This window comes from Zonotrichia leucophrys, chromosome 11 (assembly GCF_028769735.1).
Source record: "Zonotrichia leucophrys gambelii isolate GWCS_2022_RI chromosome 11, RI_Zleu_2.0, whole genome shotgun sequence".
Taxonomy (NCBI): domain Eukaryota; kingdom Metazoa; phylum Chordata; class Aves; order Passeriformes; family Passerellidae; genus Zonotrichia; species Zonotrichia leucophrys.
In genome coordinates this window covers 4,703,578-4,722,284 of record NC_088181.1, presented here as the reverse complement: position 1 = coordinate 4,722,284, position 18,707 = coordinate 4,703,578, and the positions used below count along the sequence as shown (strand labels likewise).

General features: G+C 42.5%; 1 protein-coding gene across 1 annotated transcript in view; it reads left to right on the top strand.

The window, feature by feature from the left end:
* The window catches only part of CMIP (c-Maf inducing protein), a 130,423-nt gene that overhangs the window by 69,791 nt on the left and 41,925 nt on the right, over positions 1–18,707 (top strand). The window contains exon 3 of the mRNA XM_064723244.1: positions 7,730–7,780. Within this exon, the coding sequence (XP_064579314.1) occupies positions 7,730–7,780 (51 nt within the window). The remainder of the gene's footprint in view (positions 1–7,729; positions 7,781–18,707) is intronic.

Genomic DNA, 18,707 nt, shown 5'->3' with positions numbered 1-18,707 from the left:
GTAATCTGGAGCAGCCTGACATTTGTTTCTTAAAAAAGAGAAAAACAACAAACCAAACACATAAATAATTGTGTTTGTGAAACAGCAACATCTTAGCATGGATACTTTGGTATTTTCTTCAGAAAGATTGGTGTCTTTATCTAACTTCATAGGAACTCATAAAGAAGTAGACTGAGCTGGACTTCTGTTTATTGCTGCCTGGCTGAGCACTCTGGATCAGATTACATTATAACTATGGGAATTTCAGCATAATTTGAAATACAAACTTTAAAAAATGTTTTTAATATGACTTGGTCCTTGGTCGTATCTTGATTCATCAGACGTGGTCAGATTGGAGGGAGTATAAAATTAGATTTCCCTTATACAGTTGTAATGTGTATTCACAAATCCAAAACAGTTCTCAAAGTTATGTTTAGTCTGCTGAAGAAATCAAGTTGAAAGAGCTGGATTTATGAAGCAGTTGAGATTTTCTAGTGTATGTAACAAAGAGTGGAGGTACCCAAAAGACATTCCAGCTGAGGAGCTGAGAAAGCAGCCCTGGCAGAGCTCAGTTATTTCCAGATTTGTGAGATACCTCAATACATCTCTGGGAAATTGTGACTTCCAGCTTTTTATGAAATCATTCTGCTCTGCTGATCTGAGCAGCAGCATGCTCTGATGTAATGCCCAGCTCTAGGATCAGGAAGTGTATGATAGTGGAACAAGTCAAACTAGTCCAAAACGTGTTCCCAGTACTGTCTCTTCTGAAGTACACTATTGGTGAAATCTGTATATTTATTTTTTTTCCAAAGCCTTCAAATAAAGTATGTGTGTGTACATATGTAAAAATGTCTAAATGAACTGTTTTGACTACACCGAATTTATTTCATAATTCTGATTAATATAAATTTTATATCTTGATCTATGTTTTTGCAAAGGCTGCATTGTAAATTCTTTAAAACCATAATAAATAATTTTTTATAAATATAAGGCTAAAAGGAAGGACACCACAGGAAAGCAAGGCAGTACTGTCATAACTGAAATAAATAATTAAATTTTAGATTCTATATATTAAAATATTAATATAAATTTTAATTTCTACATTAAAATTATAATATAAATTTTAATGTTAATATAAATTTTATATTTTGATCTATGTTTTTGCACATGCTGCATTGTAAATTCTTTAAAACCATGAGATATTATTGACATGATCTGACATAAAATGAAGCAGTTCAGTAAATCATAGGCTTTCTCAATTTTTCATTTTTGAGAAGAATTTAAAATTCCAGTTTCTGCTTAACTGAAGGCAGTGTGGATTTATGAAAGGCTGGTCCTGCCTGACCAAGCTGACCTCCTGGTGTGACAAGGTGACCTGCTTAGTTGGTGAGGGAGAGGCTGTGAGGTTTAGATTGGCTATTAGGAAAAAATTCTTCACCCAAAGTGTTCTCAGGGCGCAGGCTGCCCAGGGAAGCGAGTGAGTCACCATCTCTGGGGGCATTTAAAAGATGTAGATGTGGCACCTGGGAACATGGCTTGGTGATGAGCTTGGCAGTGCTGGATTTGATCTTGGAGGTATTTTCTAACCCAAACAGTTCTGTGTGAGATGCCACAGGAGAGCCCCTGTCCATGTTCAAGTTTTCATCCCCTCTGTCTGCTGTCACCAGGGTCTATTTCTGGCTTATTAGTGCACGGTAATGAGTCAGAGAGGGAAGAGTGCCATTACCTTTCCTTACATCATCCCAAGCCCTCCCATGGCAACACTGACCCATCCCAAGCTATTTTAGCCCATGAAATCTGACAGGCAGTGCCGGAGGTGATGCAGCTCCCCGTGGGAAATCAGATCACCAGAACAGGACGTGGCTACCTGCCTTTCAGAGGAGGACCTGCTCTCAGGCAGCAGGCAGCCTAATCCAGGCTGGGTTCATTCACATCTAAAAGTCATTTTTGTGTGTGGAGCCCTTCCCACTCAGTGTTTGTTGAATAAGCGCAGCTATCTGAGCGTTTCACTGCCTGGCATTTGGGGATTCCCGTTGTCCCGTGTGGGCAGTCAGGTTTCTGGGGATCATGGGCTCTCAGTTTTCTAGACATGCTCAGGGCTTGTGTTTTCTTCCCCCCTGCCAAATGATGGGATCCCTGGTTCTTTCCATGAGCAGCAGTCAAAATCTCAGATTTTTTTTTCTTCCCTGCAGTTGGAGGGAAGGTGTTGCTGAAGCTGGCTCATTAGGCCACGAGCTCTTCAGGCCAGGAAATAGGAGCTAAATTTAACTTTTGATGAAGTGTGAGCTCTTTAGTATCAGGAATAGCAGGGCCTCCTTGAGGTGGGCTGGGCTCCTGCTCTTCTGCTTTCCCTTTGTAAAGCACAAGGTGTAGAGGATGATTATGAGGAGGATGCTACCCTTGATAGTGAAATAAGTGGGAGAACCTTTTGAAAGATATTGAAAAAAAAACCTTACAGTAAAATTTCATGAGCTGCTGAGCACCAAATGTAGGGAGAGTCCCAGGAAAAAAGGCTTTGGTATTTCAGTCACAACAGTACTGCCTTGCTTTCCTGTGCTGTCCTTTCTTTCAGCCTTAAAGCACCACTTCCACCCCTGTTGCTCGTGTTGTTTTATTCATTTCTTGGCAATCGAGTGCAGTCAGAAGGAAAAACAAACAGAGCAGGAAGCCTTGACAAGCACAACAGTCACACGTTCAGCTCGGTGCTTGACCACGCTGTTTGTGCCAGGGAGTCCCCATGGTAAATGTTTCCATTGGGTTTTCAGTAATATTTTATTTTAGTCTCCTTGGAGAACCTGCCTTTTGTTTTAAGTGCCAGTCCAGCCAATGCTATCAGTGTGGAAAGGTCATATAAGGACCAAACCCAGCAGAGGCAGGGAATGTTTTAAGGAGGAAAAGGGCATTTCTAGCAATTCCCAGCAAGTCTGTCTGTACCCTGGGTTGAGGCAGGTTTCCCTTGCAGCTTTGCCCAAGTCAGAGGTGGAACAGTGGGGTTTGCATCAGCAATGTGAAGGTTTTGTACAGCTGTGTGGGATTTGGCTCCCTGCAGCCCTGGGACACTCCTCTGTTCTGGCTGACAATAAATGGGGGCAGAGAAGCCAGTGGTGTTTTATGAGTCCCAGTAATGAATATCAGCACAGCAAAACCCCCATCCTGCTGACCAGAAAGCAAGTGAGGGAGAGAGAGAATCACAGAATAAACTCAGAAGGAATCAAAGCCAAAATCTGGGTCATCAAATCCCATTTATTGCCACATCCATTCAGATGGCAAAATCCCCTAAAAGCACGTGTGTGAAGGATGCTGTTGCAAGGAGAAACTCAGGAACAGTTTGCTACATGGACAAGCCTGTTCTTGTACTCCTTTGAATAACACACATGCCAGTAGCAAAGGATGTTCTAGTGGTAATTTACTGCTCAAGGAATGGCAGAGATCGTCACCATAATTTTTAGAGTGCTCTGTTTCTTGCAGAGTTTCAGGTGTTTGTTTGTCAATAACACACAGTCCTATTTAGTCTCCTCCTTGCCTGGGTACAAATTATTGCGGGGCTGCAACACTGGCGTGAAGCAAATTTTCAGTTTCCTGTTTTTGTGAGCAGAAAGGAAAACATGCCTTTAAAACATTCGTTGTTTTTTAATAATAAACTTGTATTCCTACTCACTGACTAAGAAATGAAGTAGTTGGGGTGCAGAGCAAATGCTTCCTTTTTCAGCAGAGGCATAAATTCACTCATGTTGACCAGAGCTTTGCATATGCAGGCATTTAATCTCTTGCACAGTTTTTCTCCTGTGATCTTTCTTTTTGAAACAGGAGACTTTAATCCTATGAGTAAAGTTTGTACTACAGCGGATCCCAAGTGGATTTTCCTCTCTGATTGAACCTTTACACCCCAAAAATAAGAATATAAAATCCTTCAGAACACAGTTCCAGGATCAGTTAATCTTAAAAAAAATACTGCCAACAGTAGATGTTCTTAAAGTAGATATTCTTCTTCCCCATTGGAATAATAAATAAGCTTCAAGTAGTTTAATCTTCTTGCACCTTTTAAGTTTTACTCCCACATTTTCCTGTTTTCTAAAGTATTTTTCTACTATGTTGTGGTTGTACAAAAACAATGTGAGATCTTGACTGTACAGGAAGCTCAGTTACCATGTGTCACCCCTATCCTGTTAAAGCCACTGCATTTGAGAACAAAGTTATTTGCAGAATTGGGGCCTAAACATACTAAACACACAAGAGGCCTAAACTATTGTTTTGCATACCTCTGTATGTAGAACTGTATTGAAGTACAGTGAAGAATTATAGAATCTTCATTGTACTTCAGTCCTGTCTCATTTACTGTTTGTGACAACAGCAGGCAAAACATTTCCAGCTGAATTTTAAGTAGGAAAGGTAGATGTTGAAAGAGTGAGGTAGAATTGGACTCACTGCAAGGACAAGGCTGAAAGTAAAAAAGCAACTTTCCTTGTGTGGTCAGAATGCCTAAGGAAAGCCTGGTTTGAAGTATTTTCTGTCTCATTTTCTCCTTTTTATTGTACCCTAGAGCTGAACAAATATAGTAAACTATGCCCTTAGTTGCATGTAAGGGCAGTAAACTATGCAGTAAAAAACTGGAGGTGTCAGTTCCCAGCAAGTGATGACTTCAGTGCAGAAAGCCTTGGTTCTGTCCATGCACATCAGATAAACTGTGAATGTCTGTGTGCAGCCCCATAAAGGAATTGTGGTTCCCTCCACTGCTTTACACTTTGGTGCATTTTGTCAGAAATGTTGCTCACAATAACCCAAATGCTCGAGCCAGTGAGTGCTTGCAGAGCTGCCTGGGCAGCCGAGCACCCACAAGAGCCTGGTGGCTCTTTTTGCATCCTTGCTATGAACTGTCTGTTCCTTTGGTGAGAAAGAAATGCTCCCTGTGGTGCCTGCTCAGTGTGAGCCTGCAGGGAGGAGGTCCTGCAGGAGGGAGGACTGAGGGATGCTGTGCAAGGGGGGATCTTTGTTTTCCTGTGCAGGAGATGCAGCGTTTCCTGCACGCTGCTGTGGTTTTGCTGGGGTCGGGTGGCCGGAAGGGTGCAGGGCAGGATTAGTCCCTGCAGCCTGTGAGAGAGGGGGATTCTGATGTCAGCATCCCTCAGGATAAGGGGGTTGGGGTGTAGAGCATTCAGTGTGTGCTGAGCGTGGTGTAAAGACACTGCTGGAATGGCCCTTGGCCTTCCAGGCTTCTCTTACCTCTGAGTCCTGATCACTAGCACAAGTGGGGGCATTCTCTACAGGTTTGTTTTTCTGTTTTCTGTTCACTTTGTCTTCTTTGTCTTGATTTTCCTGGGAAGTGGTCCTTAATAACAGCCTGAGCTCTGAGTGTTTGGAGGGTTCAGACTCCTAACCTAGAGCCAGGTCCCAGTTTGCTTGGTCACTTCTCTACAATAACTAACTCTGTGTACACAGTGCTTGGCCCCACACTTGGAACTTGGTCACTTTGCTAATTTTACTTCTAAAATGCTTTTTGTATATTGCTGCCATAGAGTTGTACAAGTCTTTGCCAATTTTAGTTTTGTGTCTTGCAGCATTCTTCATTTCTTTTCTCCCCCTGTATTTGGAGTCCAGTTGTGCCTCCTGCTCTGCAGGATGCTGTTGTCCTCACTAATAGTTCAGGCTCCAGTCACTTCCAGAATCCATCTACACATGATATTCTCTAATTATTTGCAGTGGTCTTACATTCTGTACTTCTGACATCATTGAAGTAGGAGAATAATTAACAAATCTCAATTTAGGGCTTCAGCATTTGTTCTTACTTTCAGACCAGGGACTGAATCAGGTTGATATTTTGCCTGTTTGAGTGAAGTACTTCCTTCCCCTAGAATAATTTTGATTATATTGATTTAAATAACAATATCTTAGTTTGTATAGTTCCTGTAAACTCAGTCTTATTGGTACAATTGCTAAGTATGCATGAAGCCTACAAAAACCTTCAGTTTTACTTATTCTTTAGAGGGCTTTGATGCTAGAACTTGGAAAGGAGTTTTTTTGTTCTCCTGCATGAGCCAGTTGTCTCCTTGAAAAAAGGTTCAGTTTGAAATTAAATTTTTCAGATAAGTCTGTTGAGGTTTTAGAGCATTCTCTCTGGGCACAGATAAGAAATATCTAAGTATATTTCCATCATGTCTTTTTAATTATGTTAAAAACATTCTTATGCCTTTTGGTGGCAAATTGGTTTTGACCTTTTCATTGTATTAAAATATAGTATAAAGTTTATTGAAATGAAATTTTATTTTATAACATACAGGTTAAAAGTCTGTCTTGTGTTATAATGCCCACATATACATAAAATACAGTATAAATAACAGAGAATCATTAAATATTGTCTGACTGAAATATCCTGAAGATCTGCACTCCAAATGTTTTTACAGTTTTTCATTGCATGCAAAAAGAAGAAAATAGAAAAGGAAGCTTTTTAATTGCATTTGTAGCAATTTCATATTCTGGTATGTCAGCATTCTTCTTGAAATTGAAGGTTTTTGATAAATTCTGTGGTCAGCCAAGATGATTTATAATATATTTATTCCTGCTTTATTGCCTCAACATCTACTGGAGGAGCAATTGATTCTCATTAAGATATAAATAATATGTAATACATATATAAAAGGATATTACTCCATTTAATTCAGAGTAATCAGTCCAAATTTGTGTCACTGAACCATCATTAGCTGACCTTGAGATTAAACACATTTTTTGGTAACCATACAGCATTTTAACTTCTGGTATTCCTGCCATTATCAGTGAACTGAATGAGTGTTGGGAGATTAAATACATTCTGTAGTGTGGATTTTGAATACTTACCTGAAATGTGTTGGGGAGTGAAACTTGATAAGTGATGCTCTAATTTGCAAGAAGTATGTGCTTTTTGACTGGCAAAGAACCTCACCTTTTTTTTTTTTTTTAACATGGATTTACAGGCTAACCTGTAATTTTCAGTGTTTTTGTAAAACATTTTGAAACCTGGGTAAAAATTGCCCATAGGCAGCGTTAAGGGGGAGCTGGAAAAGCCAAAGGGCATCTCTGCCCACTCAAATATTTCAGACTTATGTCACCTTGTTAAGGCATGCATATTTACGTCACTCTACATGCCTTTATATTTTTTGATACCAAGCCTTTTGACCTTTGGGAGTGTTGAACTGTTCCTCCATTGGCTACGACCTGGCTTCACACTGGGAATTTCTGGCAGCTGTGCTGAATATGGCCAAAAATGGGTGATGGCTGGGAGTGATGATTGCAACATTTCTGCTCTTGCTGCAAACAGTCTGTGCGTGTATCTGCACGTCTGTGTGTGCTGGGCTTTTCACTGGTTTAATATCACTGAAAGAGCTAAGACATTATTTGAATTGCGTTGGGGCCAATGAGGACAGGAGCAGGACAAGAAAAGAAATCAGAGTATGGAAAATCCCAACCCTCCTATTAAAATGTCAGCCCATCTTCCTCCTCTCCTTCCAGTGGTTAATGGCAGAGACAAATACACCCTGACATTGAAGATCTGACCCACACCTGATTGAATTCACAGAGGATTTTCCACAATTTTTAAGCTGGACAACATTTCATAGGGGCTTAATATTTTGTAAGGTTTTGGTTCAGTATTCTATAATGCAGCAAGGTCTTTGTATCACTGCTTTCTGTGAAAATAAACTGGTTATAATAAAAAGTACCTGTGTGACCTGAAGCACTGGTAGAAACTAATGATTCTGTCTGTAACTTTTCTTTATTGCAGGCTGCAAACAGTTACCTGAGGGATCAGTGGTTCCATTCTTTGCAGTGGAAGGTAAGTTCTGTACTTCATCTTCTTCATTCTCTGCCTCCAAGATTAGTTTTTAGAATTCCCTGTTTGTTCATTGTCAAAGCCTTGAATGGATAAAGTCTCTTCTTGCAGAAACCCTAGATCAGAACATGTCTGCAGTTTTAACATGTCTGTGTGGCTAATGAAGTGGACAAATTAACTTGTTACACAACCCAGCTTTATCAACATGTGACTGGCTTCAAAAAGTAGATAGGCAGTTAATTCACATTTCAACAGAACAGAGATGGGATGGTTTTAGTTTTGTACTGTGAAATGTGATATGCTATAGTGAGTACACCTCATCTTATCCTCTGGACTCTTGGGATATTTTGAGGGTTTTTGTTTGGTTGGTTTTGATTTTTCTGAGAAGCTAGGGAGAAAAAGTGTTTTTAGAGTTGTTTATTGTATGTGTAACATCAATCAGTGATGCATCAGTCTGTGTTTATACTTCAGGATGATTTGGAATTAAAGGCAGTTTCCATTTCAGAGACCTCAGGCCCTTTCTCATTTTCAGTGGAACAATGGACTGATTGCCCTGAGTAGGGACAGTGGATCACAGTGACAGCATTCTCTCTCCAAAGCAGCACATTCCTCATCAAAAACCACAGCTGCTGACCTTTGGATGGAATCTGTGTGGATCTTTGATGCAGTTAGAAATGAGGTTTGGCCAGATGCTGAGGTTGGTTGTCCTCCCTTGCCTTGCAGTGGGAAACACAAGCAGCAGTTTTCAGCTCAGGACTTGTCTTCAGCAGGGTTTCAGTGGAGTCAGCCAAGCTGGCTGTGCAGCTTATCAAGATTTCAGCCTGCTGACAGCAACCACATGGAAAAATATACGGAAGTCCCTCCCACCAAACTGGTTTTGTTGTAGGTGTATTTGATAGTTGCAAAATAGTTGTGTGGCAAAAGTACAGTGTTGGTGTGCTTTGTGTGGCCATCAGTGTCTGGCAGAATCGTGTTCCAGGCTCTTATCAGCAGAAGCCAAGTGTTGAGATCTCCTTTCCCAGACCACTGGCAAATTCTCCAGGCTGTCACCCCGATTGCCCAAATGAGAGTGGGGCAGCAGTGCTGATAGCAGAAGGCTGGGTTGTGCTGCAGCACTTTATTTTGGCCTCCTGACAGTATCATTAACACAATACCCAGCCAGCCTTGATTTCTTTGCAACTCCTGGGGATAACAAAGCACTTAAAGCATGCAGAGGCATTATCTCCATGTGGGCATTATTTTCTCTCCTGCTTTGGCAGGCAGGGATGATCAGAGAAAGCATGGTTGGAAATGATGATGGAATTTCTTTTTCCCCTCACCCCCAGGCAGGATGGTTGTGGTACCAAAGTGCTGGTGGCTCATACCCACTTTGTTCCTGCAGTGAGGAGAGAATTGGGGTTGGAGGTGCAACTCTGGAAAACACCAAGTAAGATGTGGTGAAGATACATCATGGCCCTACCATTCAATCCACCAAATAAATTTAAAAAAAAAAAAAAAAAACAAAAAAAAAAAAAACAAAAAGGAAAAGAAAGAAAGCAAGCCAGGCTAGACAGAGTGACCTTGCTTACATGCCTTTCAGTCATGGAGAAGGAGCTTTGCTCTGTGGGAGTTGTTTTTAAAGGAGCATTTCTTAAACTTTCCAGTGCTTCTGACCCAAGCCTCTCATTTTGGGAAACTCTGAGTAATTTAACTTGGTGCAAAGTAGAATTTATTTTTGCTTCCCTGTTTCCCTCCCCACCCCCATTAAATTTGTTTCTGAAAAACAAGTGAAACATTATCTTGATTTGAAAGCCCTTTCCTTTACCAAGAATAGCAAATAGTGTTTTCCCATAAGAACAGTGACAGGGTTTAGTCACTGCCCAGGTACTTGGCACTAAGAAATTCCTCTTTGCTAAAATGGAGGTAATTTAGGTTTTGTTTTTTTGTTGCTTAATAGTTCGGAGGAAGAGCACCTGGTAGCTCTCTGCTCTTTGGCAGGCTTAAGTGAGATCCCAATGGGCTGGAGAACCAGGACAAGCTGTCAGTGTAGGAGGGGAGTGAGGGAGTGCAGTTGTGTGTCTGCTTTAGTGAAGTTTATCACTTTACTGGCACTGGAGCCTATGACTTTAAGAGCCAGGTGCCAAGGTTCATCTCACTCCATAATTTGTATGGTTTGATGATTAAGCAGGTAGTGAGGGAACCCACAAAAAACAGGAAACCTGTACTTCTGCAGTGGGGCATTTACACAAAGCACCAGGTGGCAGAGAGATCACCACAGCTGTATTATAATTGGGTGGTTGTGCTGATGAATGATATATTTGTCCAGTGGTCTTGCAAATAATGGGTCAAAACATTTCTGTGGGATGTAGAACACAGATGGAAAGTGGTGCAGATAGCTGTAACAGTTGTTCAGGGGAAAACATTCAACAGAGATGATCTTGCTATTGTTTGTACTTGTGTGGTGGGAGCATTTAGGGAGCCCAGCTGAGCCCCAGTGTACTTGGCACTAGATTTAAGTTTAATTTTCTCCTGCCCTGCCCAAACAAGGCTGGAGGAATCCACTGTACAAACAGCAAACTGATATTCTGAGAATTTCCAGCAGTGGGGAATTGCCCTCTCTTAAATTACAGCTATGGGAGCAGATTCATATTCTGTCAGTGTCCTTTTGACTCTTTTTCCTCTGCTTGAAGCCTTGGGAATCAGATGCTGCATGTACCCTGAGCTGCATGGGAAATGGGTAGGAACAGTGGATAGCTGTGTCTCAAATATCTGGGGAAGCTCTTTAGGTTCAGGCACACACTTTGGTTTTGTAGGAAGGTGCTAAGGTCTGTGAGAGAGCTTTGATGTGGTGCAGTTTTAAGGTTTAACATGCTGTGGGAATTCAATTTGCCATCCGGCACCCTGGAAATTATTTTTGTTGTAGAGACAAACACAGAAATAAAAATCAAGAATAATTTCTTCCTGCGACCCAGAGAATAATAAAAGAGATGGTACAGATTAACAGAAATAAAAGAGAACCAAACATGTAATTATCCATGCTTTAGATCCAGCTCCAAGGGGTTTTATGTGTCATCCAGCTAACTAGCTGTCAAGATGCTTACAGAGCTTTTTAGTTGTGTCTTTTTCCTTGAATATTGAAGTCAGCAGGGTGTAGGGACAGCACAAGTGTTCCTTATGTGGTCATCTTCTCTTTGGGTTTTCCATTTCAAACCCTCCCACTAAGGGTTACTCATAATTCCTCATTTAATCTGGATATCAGTGAGTATCACAACTCCTAAAGGATTATTGGCCACCTCAGCCTATATTTAGAAATCTTGATTTCCTTCAGCTTGTGGCTAAGCCAAACCATCTTTTTCCAGAGAATAAACAGAACATGTTAACAGCTCTCCAGCTTCTCAAACATAAATCATTAATCCATTGTGTAAGGAAAGTTCCTCTCAACCAAGGAGGTTGGATTGAAACCATGATACATAATCTTTGGTATGTGGAAGCTGATAAGTCATAACAGCATATCAATAAAGATAACAACACTTTCTGTGGGTGTACAAAAGAGAATAACACATGCAGTTCATTGCCCTGGCTGCATCCAGGGCAGATACAATGGTAACCAACCACTTCTGCAGGGGATGATGGATACAGCTGAACTTGGCTTTGAGAGATACTGGGAATAGTACTTTTGGGGACCACACAAATAAGCAAATACATATTCTTGGTATTTTCCAGCCAGCATCCATCTACTTAGTTGCTTGTTTATGTGTTGCTCTCTTTGCAATTTGTGTGCATTTGTAGTGCTGAGCCCTGAGAGGTCCCATCCTCTGTGGAAAACCTGTAGCCCCATTACACCCCATGCTGAAAGTATTAATCATTAAAAGGTACACTTGACTAATTCAGTACCGTGTTGCATTTCAGTTAGAAAGACATCAATGAGGTTTTTGTCCCCAGGAATACAGGTATAGATTTATATTTTTAGTGGGAATTCACCTAAGCTCATGCAGAGCATGTTGCATTTTTTATTGTGCTTGATAGTGAGCCCTGAACACTGCCCTCATTGTGGGGTGAGTTGCTCGTGTTTTCTGGTCAGCTGGGTGATGCAGCAGTCAAACATGTCAGTTGACAGCCTTTGGGGGAATGTCCTGAATTGACACAGCACTGAAAGAACAGAGCCAGGTCTGCAGGAAGGCATGGAGCATGACTCAAACTGAGCTCTGTGTGCTTCTGACCTGGATCCTTCAGAAAGGCTTGCCTGCACCTTGTCTTTCCCAGTGATGCTTTTTAGCAGTGCCCATGTGTCCCCTAATGAGCGCTGCTGCTGGGTCAGGGAGTTTACACATCTCTTAGCAAGGACAGTGCAAATGTGTTAATTGTGGGATTGTTTGGGTTGGAAGGGACCTTTGAACATCATCTGGTCCTCTCTCCACCCACGCCACGCTTGTCCTCTGGCAGTGCAGGGTTTGTTTGGGGTGGTAGGAGGCTGCAGAGAGCCTGTGGAGCCCCAGCCCAGGCACATGAACCCAGCAGTGCTGGGCTGGGGGCAGCAGCCCCTTCCCCATCCTGTTCATACAGCCCAGCACACCCCTGACCTGCAGTCACATTACCTTTTGTTTTAAAATCCGTTTTCAACCCAGACTCCATGTTTTGAATCCCATGAATTAGGAAACTGGAACAATGTTGTCATTTGGGATTTGCAGACGTTTTGCATTGAGTATTAAAACGAGCGATGTTGGCCTTCGTTCAGAAACTTTAATTTTGGATTAATACTTCCCCTGTTCTCACAGGGATTGTTCTATCTGTGTCTTCAGGAAACAGATACTTCCATGCACAGGCAGCCCTTTAAATTGCAAAGGGATTGACTGTCAAATAAAGTCATGGTATGCTCTCTGGTCTTTACTATGACCATGTTATGAATTTCTTGTTAATTAGTATTTTTTATGCAATAGCCATGGGTGACTATCAGTTTTTGTATCAAATGGTGAACGTTCAGAGTTGAGTTACTCTTCTTTGAAATTTAAAACTGCAAAATAATAAGTTAAGAGCAACTGTTCTTGAAAGTGTGGTAAAGCCTTGCTTGTGTAAAGCACCTTTACGGCTTTGTCACCATGGCAATGATTAAAAATAGTGCTGACACAGGAGTGGGGGTTATATAGAATTTCAGTGATGACATTAAAGAAATTTACAGCCTTAAATCTCAGTAAATCTTGCCTTAAAACTGTGAGATCTGGGAAAAAATCACATTGGATATCGTTAAAAGGCCAGTGTGTTTAGTGACCTAATTTATGATCTGAGAGAGGAAGATTTGGTACCCTGTGACAATTCCGTAGCCCTGTGCTTGACTGCATAGTGAAAATTCTATTTGAAGAGCTCAGCAGTTCTTTGGAGTGGTAGTTCTGGACTTCTGGCCTCTCCTTGGTGGTTACTCAGCTCACAAAACCATAAATCTCCTGGCTGTTTCTTTGCTTTCTTTAAGTGAAACTCTGAGCTATTTTCACAGAACAGAGAAGTTTACATTTTTTTTTACTTTGAGGTAAAACAATAAATAATTATGATACAATTAGGCCAACAATGGCTATATTTTTCCTTTTGTGTCTATGTGCAAGTCAATAATAGAATGATAGGAACCAAAGATGTGGAATTAGGTTTTGCCTTTCACAGCCCCAGGGTTTTGGGAGCATTGTGGGCTTTGTGACAAACTGGTTTTGGACAAGCAGGTTTATTGCTTGGACAGATAAAAGGCAGCCCACAAGTTTTTGGCTGATAGTTGTTCTCTTCCTCTGAAATGCTTGGGTACCAGTTATGGGAGACCATGAACAGTTTTTTAAGATATCCTGAACAGTTTTTAAGATATCCTGCCTTTCCTCTGCATCGTGGTGCTGTTGTAGGCCAGAGTTTGTAGGGAACAGATGTGGGGTCCAGGGGGTGTGTAAATGGATCTGCCAAGAAGTGAGACTGGTACCAATTGGAGCTTTCTGGTGAACATAGTGAGACCATTTTTCAGTTTTTGGTTACTCTTCTCACGATGGATGTTTGCTGTCATGGTTTGTTCTTTTCTACATGAAAGGTAACATGAAATGCAGCTGTGTGTGCCTGCTGTTCATCTGGTGATTGAAAAGACCACCCTGTTTCTTATCTGAACAACCTCATTGCAAATTCAGGAACAACATAATGGAAATCTTGTCGTACTTAACAGCCTTTTATTTCCATAACATTTATTTTTTGTAGTTAAGTTGAGGGGGGATGTCTTTTTGTCTTCTTTTTTGCTTTCTTTTTGGCTTGAGATATCTTCATGAGCACATGAAGTCTGTTGCCTCTCTCATTTTCCAGCACAAGTTTGACAGTCTCAGGCCATCTGTTATCAGAAGTCACTTGAAAATTCTTGGCCTTGTTTTCTGTTTCTGGGATCTCATTTTGCTGGAGGTAGCTGTGCTGCCATAGCAGAAAGGCACAGATCTCACTTGGGAGGTGGAAACGAAGAGATGAAAAACAGACAAGATGTTGACAGAAAGGTTTTTTTTCCCTATTCATTTTATGAAATGCTGGTAATGTTTTAAGAACTGGAACAGGTGGAGTGGCTAGATTTTATTTTTTTTAAGCTTCACTGGGAGAATACCTCACTCTTTCTGGGGACCACTGGAGCAGGTTCCTCCCTGAAGGAACATCTGCAGCAGTGGCAGCTGAGCACGGGCTGTGCTCTGTGTTGGCCTCACATGAATCACTTCAAATCTGGGAGCTGCATGTCCATGTCAGCACAGCACTTTGTCCAGCCCAAGGAGGCTCTCAGCAGCACTGGGATGCCAGCCTGGAGCTGAGCTGCTGCTCTGAGCTGCCCTGCCCTCATCCAGCCACAGGCACACGAGATTTGTGCACCCCTAGCTGCCTCCTGGATTGCCAAAATGGCCTTTTTTAAGGAGAAAGAACTCAAGCCAGTTCATGGCCTGGTGGTGAAATTTGAGTAGAAACTAGATAGTTATTTTCTATCTTGCTTTAGCTAAGTCAGGACCAGTGCTAAATTTTCCCCTCTAGACTTGGATGCTATCCTATTCAAACTAATATTAGGTCTGAAGATAGAGGGGTGTCAAAAACAGCTGAATAAACAGGTCAGCTTGTTATTGTGTGCTTAGGTCTCAGCTCTGAAGAGGAGCAGATACAATTGCTGGAATATGTTGTTTCTCAGGAATGCTGAGCTGCTGGCCAAGAGGGAGCCTCGGGTTTAGTGCTGGTGAATTGCTCCTCTGCATTATTCCAGGGCTGACCTTATGACTAATTCTTTGCAATTCAGGATTTTGAGGTCACGGTGACCAAGAATTTCACCAAATTACAACTTCTTATCTATGGATGCCATAATATAGAGCTGCACCAAAATTATTCTCTTGTTCAGGTTTCTGGCTGCAGAAAAATCTGGTTTTAGGAGATCTCTTGTGGAGACAGGACAAGACTGGTAGGCTTTCCCAGGAGTGTAATTATCCTCCTTGCGTGATGCATTGGGTGTGAAAACCTAACTCTGGGAGATGACACATGCTAAGTGCCTTGTTAAGCTGCTGCCATGGGGCCCAGTTCTGCTTTCTGGCTCTTCTGAGAACTCTTGGTGTCACAAGACCTCCATGACCCTGAAGGAGCAAAGGGGATCTAGGTGTTGTTTTAAATTTCTCTTTCATTTCCTGCACAGTTTTGTCCTTACATTATAGTATACATAATGTATTAGGGGATTATAAAACTGCTGCTAATACCCAAAGAAAACTGTAAAGCAGTGTATTGCAAGTGTCACAGCCTGTATCATCTACCCTAGCTCTTGCTGTTAGCCTCATGTTCGTTTTGTCTGTCTCAGCTCCTTGTCTTTTTTCCTAGAACACTGATGGTTTTAAAATTAGGGGGAAAAAAGTATCCAAAAGCCAGTATATCTTTCCTTCCCCTCTCTTTATTCAGAAGCCATTGAATTGCAGCTATTCCCCATCTCCTGGTTTCTGGTGCTCTTTGCTGTCTTATTTAAGATGGGAATACTGGATTAAGGGAGATCCATCAAGGGCAGCAGGATGTTGTGAGTGATTCTGAGCATGAGGTGGGCAGTGGTTCTGGGAGCACCCCAGTGATCTCCGTTCTCAGCAAGGATGTGACTCTTGGGATCAGAAAACTGTGAGTCTTCGTTCAGTCTTGCACATCACACAGCACTTGTGCCAAGGAGAAGGAAAACGAAGACATTGCAGAGATCCAGGGGCGTTTTGGTATGCTGAAGAGTTGCAGGAGGTTTGGGGATTTGTGCTGAGGTAGCACAATAGAATGCAATATGAAAACATGGAACAAAGTGATGGGAATGTTTCAGATGCAAGTGCTGCTCTGAAATTGGGCATCTCCCTGTGAGAAACTGGAAAATTCAGTGCTCCAAAGCCCATAAAGAAATACCCTGCTTTTCTGAAGTCCCTTTTAAGATGCTTGCAAACATCTCATCAGCATCCAGTCCCTGCTCTCCCTAAGGCTCTGCAGCAGCTTTCTGACACAAACATGTTCCTCGAGCCGTGCACATCTCTCTTGCTGACGACATTGATGATGCAGGTGCACAAGAGAGAAGCCAATTTCAAAGCCATTTATGGTGTTGAGGGGCTGGAAAATCAGCAAAATAATACATTTGCCAAGGAGGAGAAAGTGAAACAGGTGGGTAAACGTCCATTTGGAAGGTTTTGCTGACTGGTGAGAGGGGAGGAGAGCAGAAAAAGCTGAGGGTGTCCACTGCCAGCAGTAGAGAGTAATAAGGAAAAGGGATGACGTGGCTTTTTAATACATTTTGCATATCTGGGAAGAAATAATTGCTTTGTGTACTACTTGGTGCTACCTCAGCTTACTGGAATTTCCCAGAAAATGAAAGGGGGATAGATTATCTTCCTGAGGTTATCTTTTGTTAGCAGTTACTACAATGTGTAGCGATAGTAGCTGCTTACTCGCAGTTGGAGGTGGTTTCTCAGGTGGCCAGTCCTTCCCATCAGGGCTCTCACATGCCTGAGATTTCTGGCATGTGCTGAGCAGCCTTGCAGGTGAGGCCACCACGTCCTGTTTTGCAGGGGATCTCCAGCTCTCTCATGCCCGAGTGGGATCTGAAGGGTGCAGTGCCAGAGCAGGGGGGCTCTGCACAGCAGGTATGCCTGGCTCTGCTCCATGGTGGCCTTGTGCACAGCTCTGTGCTTTGCCAGACCTGGTCAAAGTGCAGTGATGATAAGATTGTGCCTGCTCCTTTTTTTTTTTTTTTTCCCTACCCAGTATCTTTTCTCTGCAGTGGCCAAGTCATTTATTCCCACCATAGGCTGAGAGCTGGTGGATGCCAAGGCTCCACAGACACAGCCAGGATGTGCAGAATATAAAGGGCATGAAGATTAAAGGAATTAGGAACCTGGATCAGGGTGTCAGAGGCATTTTATAATGTAGTCAGTAACTGTGGGTCTCTGCACAGAAAAGCACACAGCAAGGACCACACCTAGATGGCATTTATTGTCACAGTGCCTTGTGGCATCTGTGCTCTGTTTGCTGCGTGTCAAAATCCACAGTAACACCGTGTCTGCTGTGCTTTAGTTATTACATACTACCTTTTTGTCCCTGTGCACTCAATGCAGTTAGTCCACTGAAGGCTTCAGAAAGTGTGGAGTGTGTATGGTACACACTTTTTTCTAGTAGTCTGCTTTAATTTTTTTTTAATTTTTATTTGAATTGGACATTATTTTTCTGACTCTGGGTCATGCTGCAGATACAGGAGCAGGTCAGACTCACACCTCTGGATGTCAGAACACTGAGATCCTGATGTGCAGACAGTGGCCATGTGGGGCATTTGCTGCTCTGGAGAAAAGGGCCAGAGCTGCTGCAGGGAGCAGTGAGTCCTGCTAGAGGAGGAGGCAGCTGTGTCTGAGCATGTTTGAAACCTCCCTCTGCTGATGAGTCAGAGGCTGTTCAAGTCCTGTAGCTCGAGCAGGGTGTCTGGCTCCTGCCCTGTTGAGTGAGGCAGGCCAGCAAACTCTCTATGAACATTTTTCTCACTCATTCTGCAGAAGATAGTCGAGTAACTCAGGAGGGTTTGTAAACTTCCTCCTCACCAGCCTGCAGTTAGGGCAAACCTTTCCTGTATGTCTGGGACAATTGTGTTGATAAACTGTTTGGAAGTTTGTTCTCCTGCCCAAGATAAGGAAGAAAAAATGTTGTGTGATTTCTGCATAGTGAAAAAAACCGAACCAAAACACCCAAATGCTCATGGGCAAGATATTTTAGAATATTTCTTCATTTGGGGAGATGTCACATGGAATTTTCAACCCAAGATACCAGTGCTTTTTGCAAGCAGGGAGTGGCTTGTGCTTCTGCTGGAGTATCTGCAGTCATAGTGAAATTCCGCATAGCCAAAGCAACATTAAAAACAAACCCCAACTTGGCTCTGCTACGAAAAACATGGAACAGCAGTTGCTGTGTGCAGGATGAAAGCTGATGTTTTGCCAACCTGAAGTGTAAAGCTGGTGCTGGAACTGGGGCCTGAAGAATGGGAACGTTTGCCAAAAGGAAATGGAAGCAGGGATGGAGGGTTTCGGGGAATGCATCAGCGCCACCCATGCCAAAAAACATCTCCCCTGTGGACAGGTCTGATTACAGGAGAAACCACATTAGCCCAGGCAAAGTGCAGCTGGAGCCACCGCTGGCTTTTTGCGTTTTCTGGCTGGGTTTAGGGCACCTCAGAGGCAGGAATGAGGTAGGGCTGGGTTTGACTCCACCAGCTCTGTTCTGCATCTTAGAGAGACTCGAGGGCTGTGCAGGGATTCAAGGGAGGACAAGGCAGCAGCAGAAACAAAGCCCAGTTGCTTTGCTTGGTAGTGGGGAGGTCTGCCAAGGATGACCTCTTCCCTAGAAGGAAGCCACAATTTTTGAGTTTCTTTCAGTTTTTGGAGATACACACACTGCGTTTGCATGCAGGTTTATCTTCAGTGTAGCTCATGAA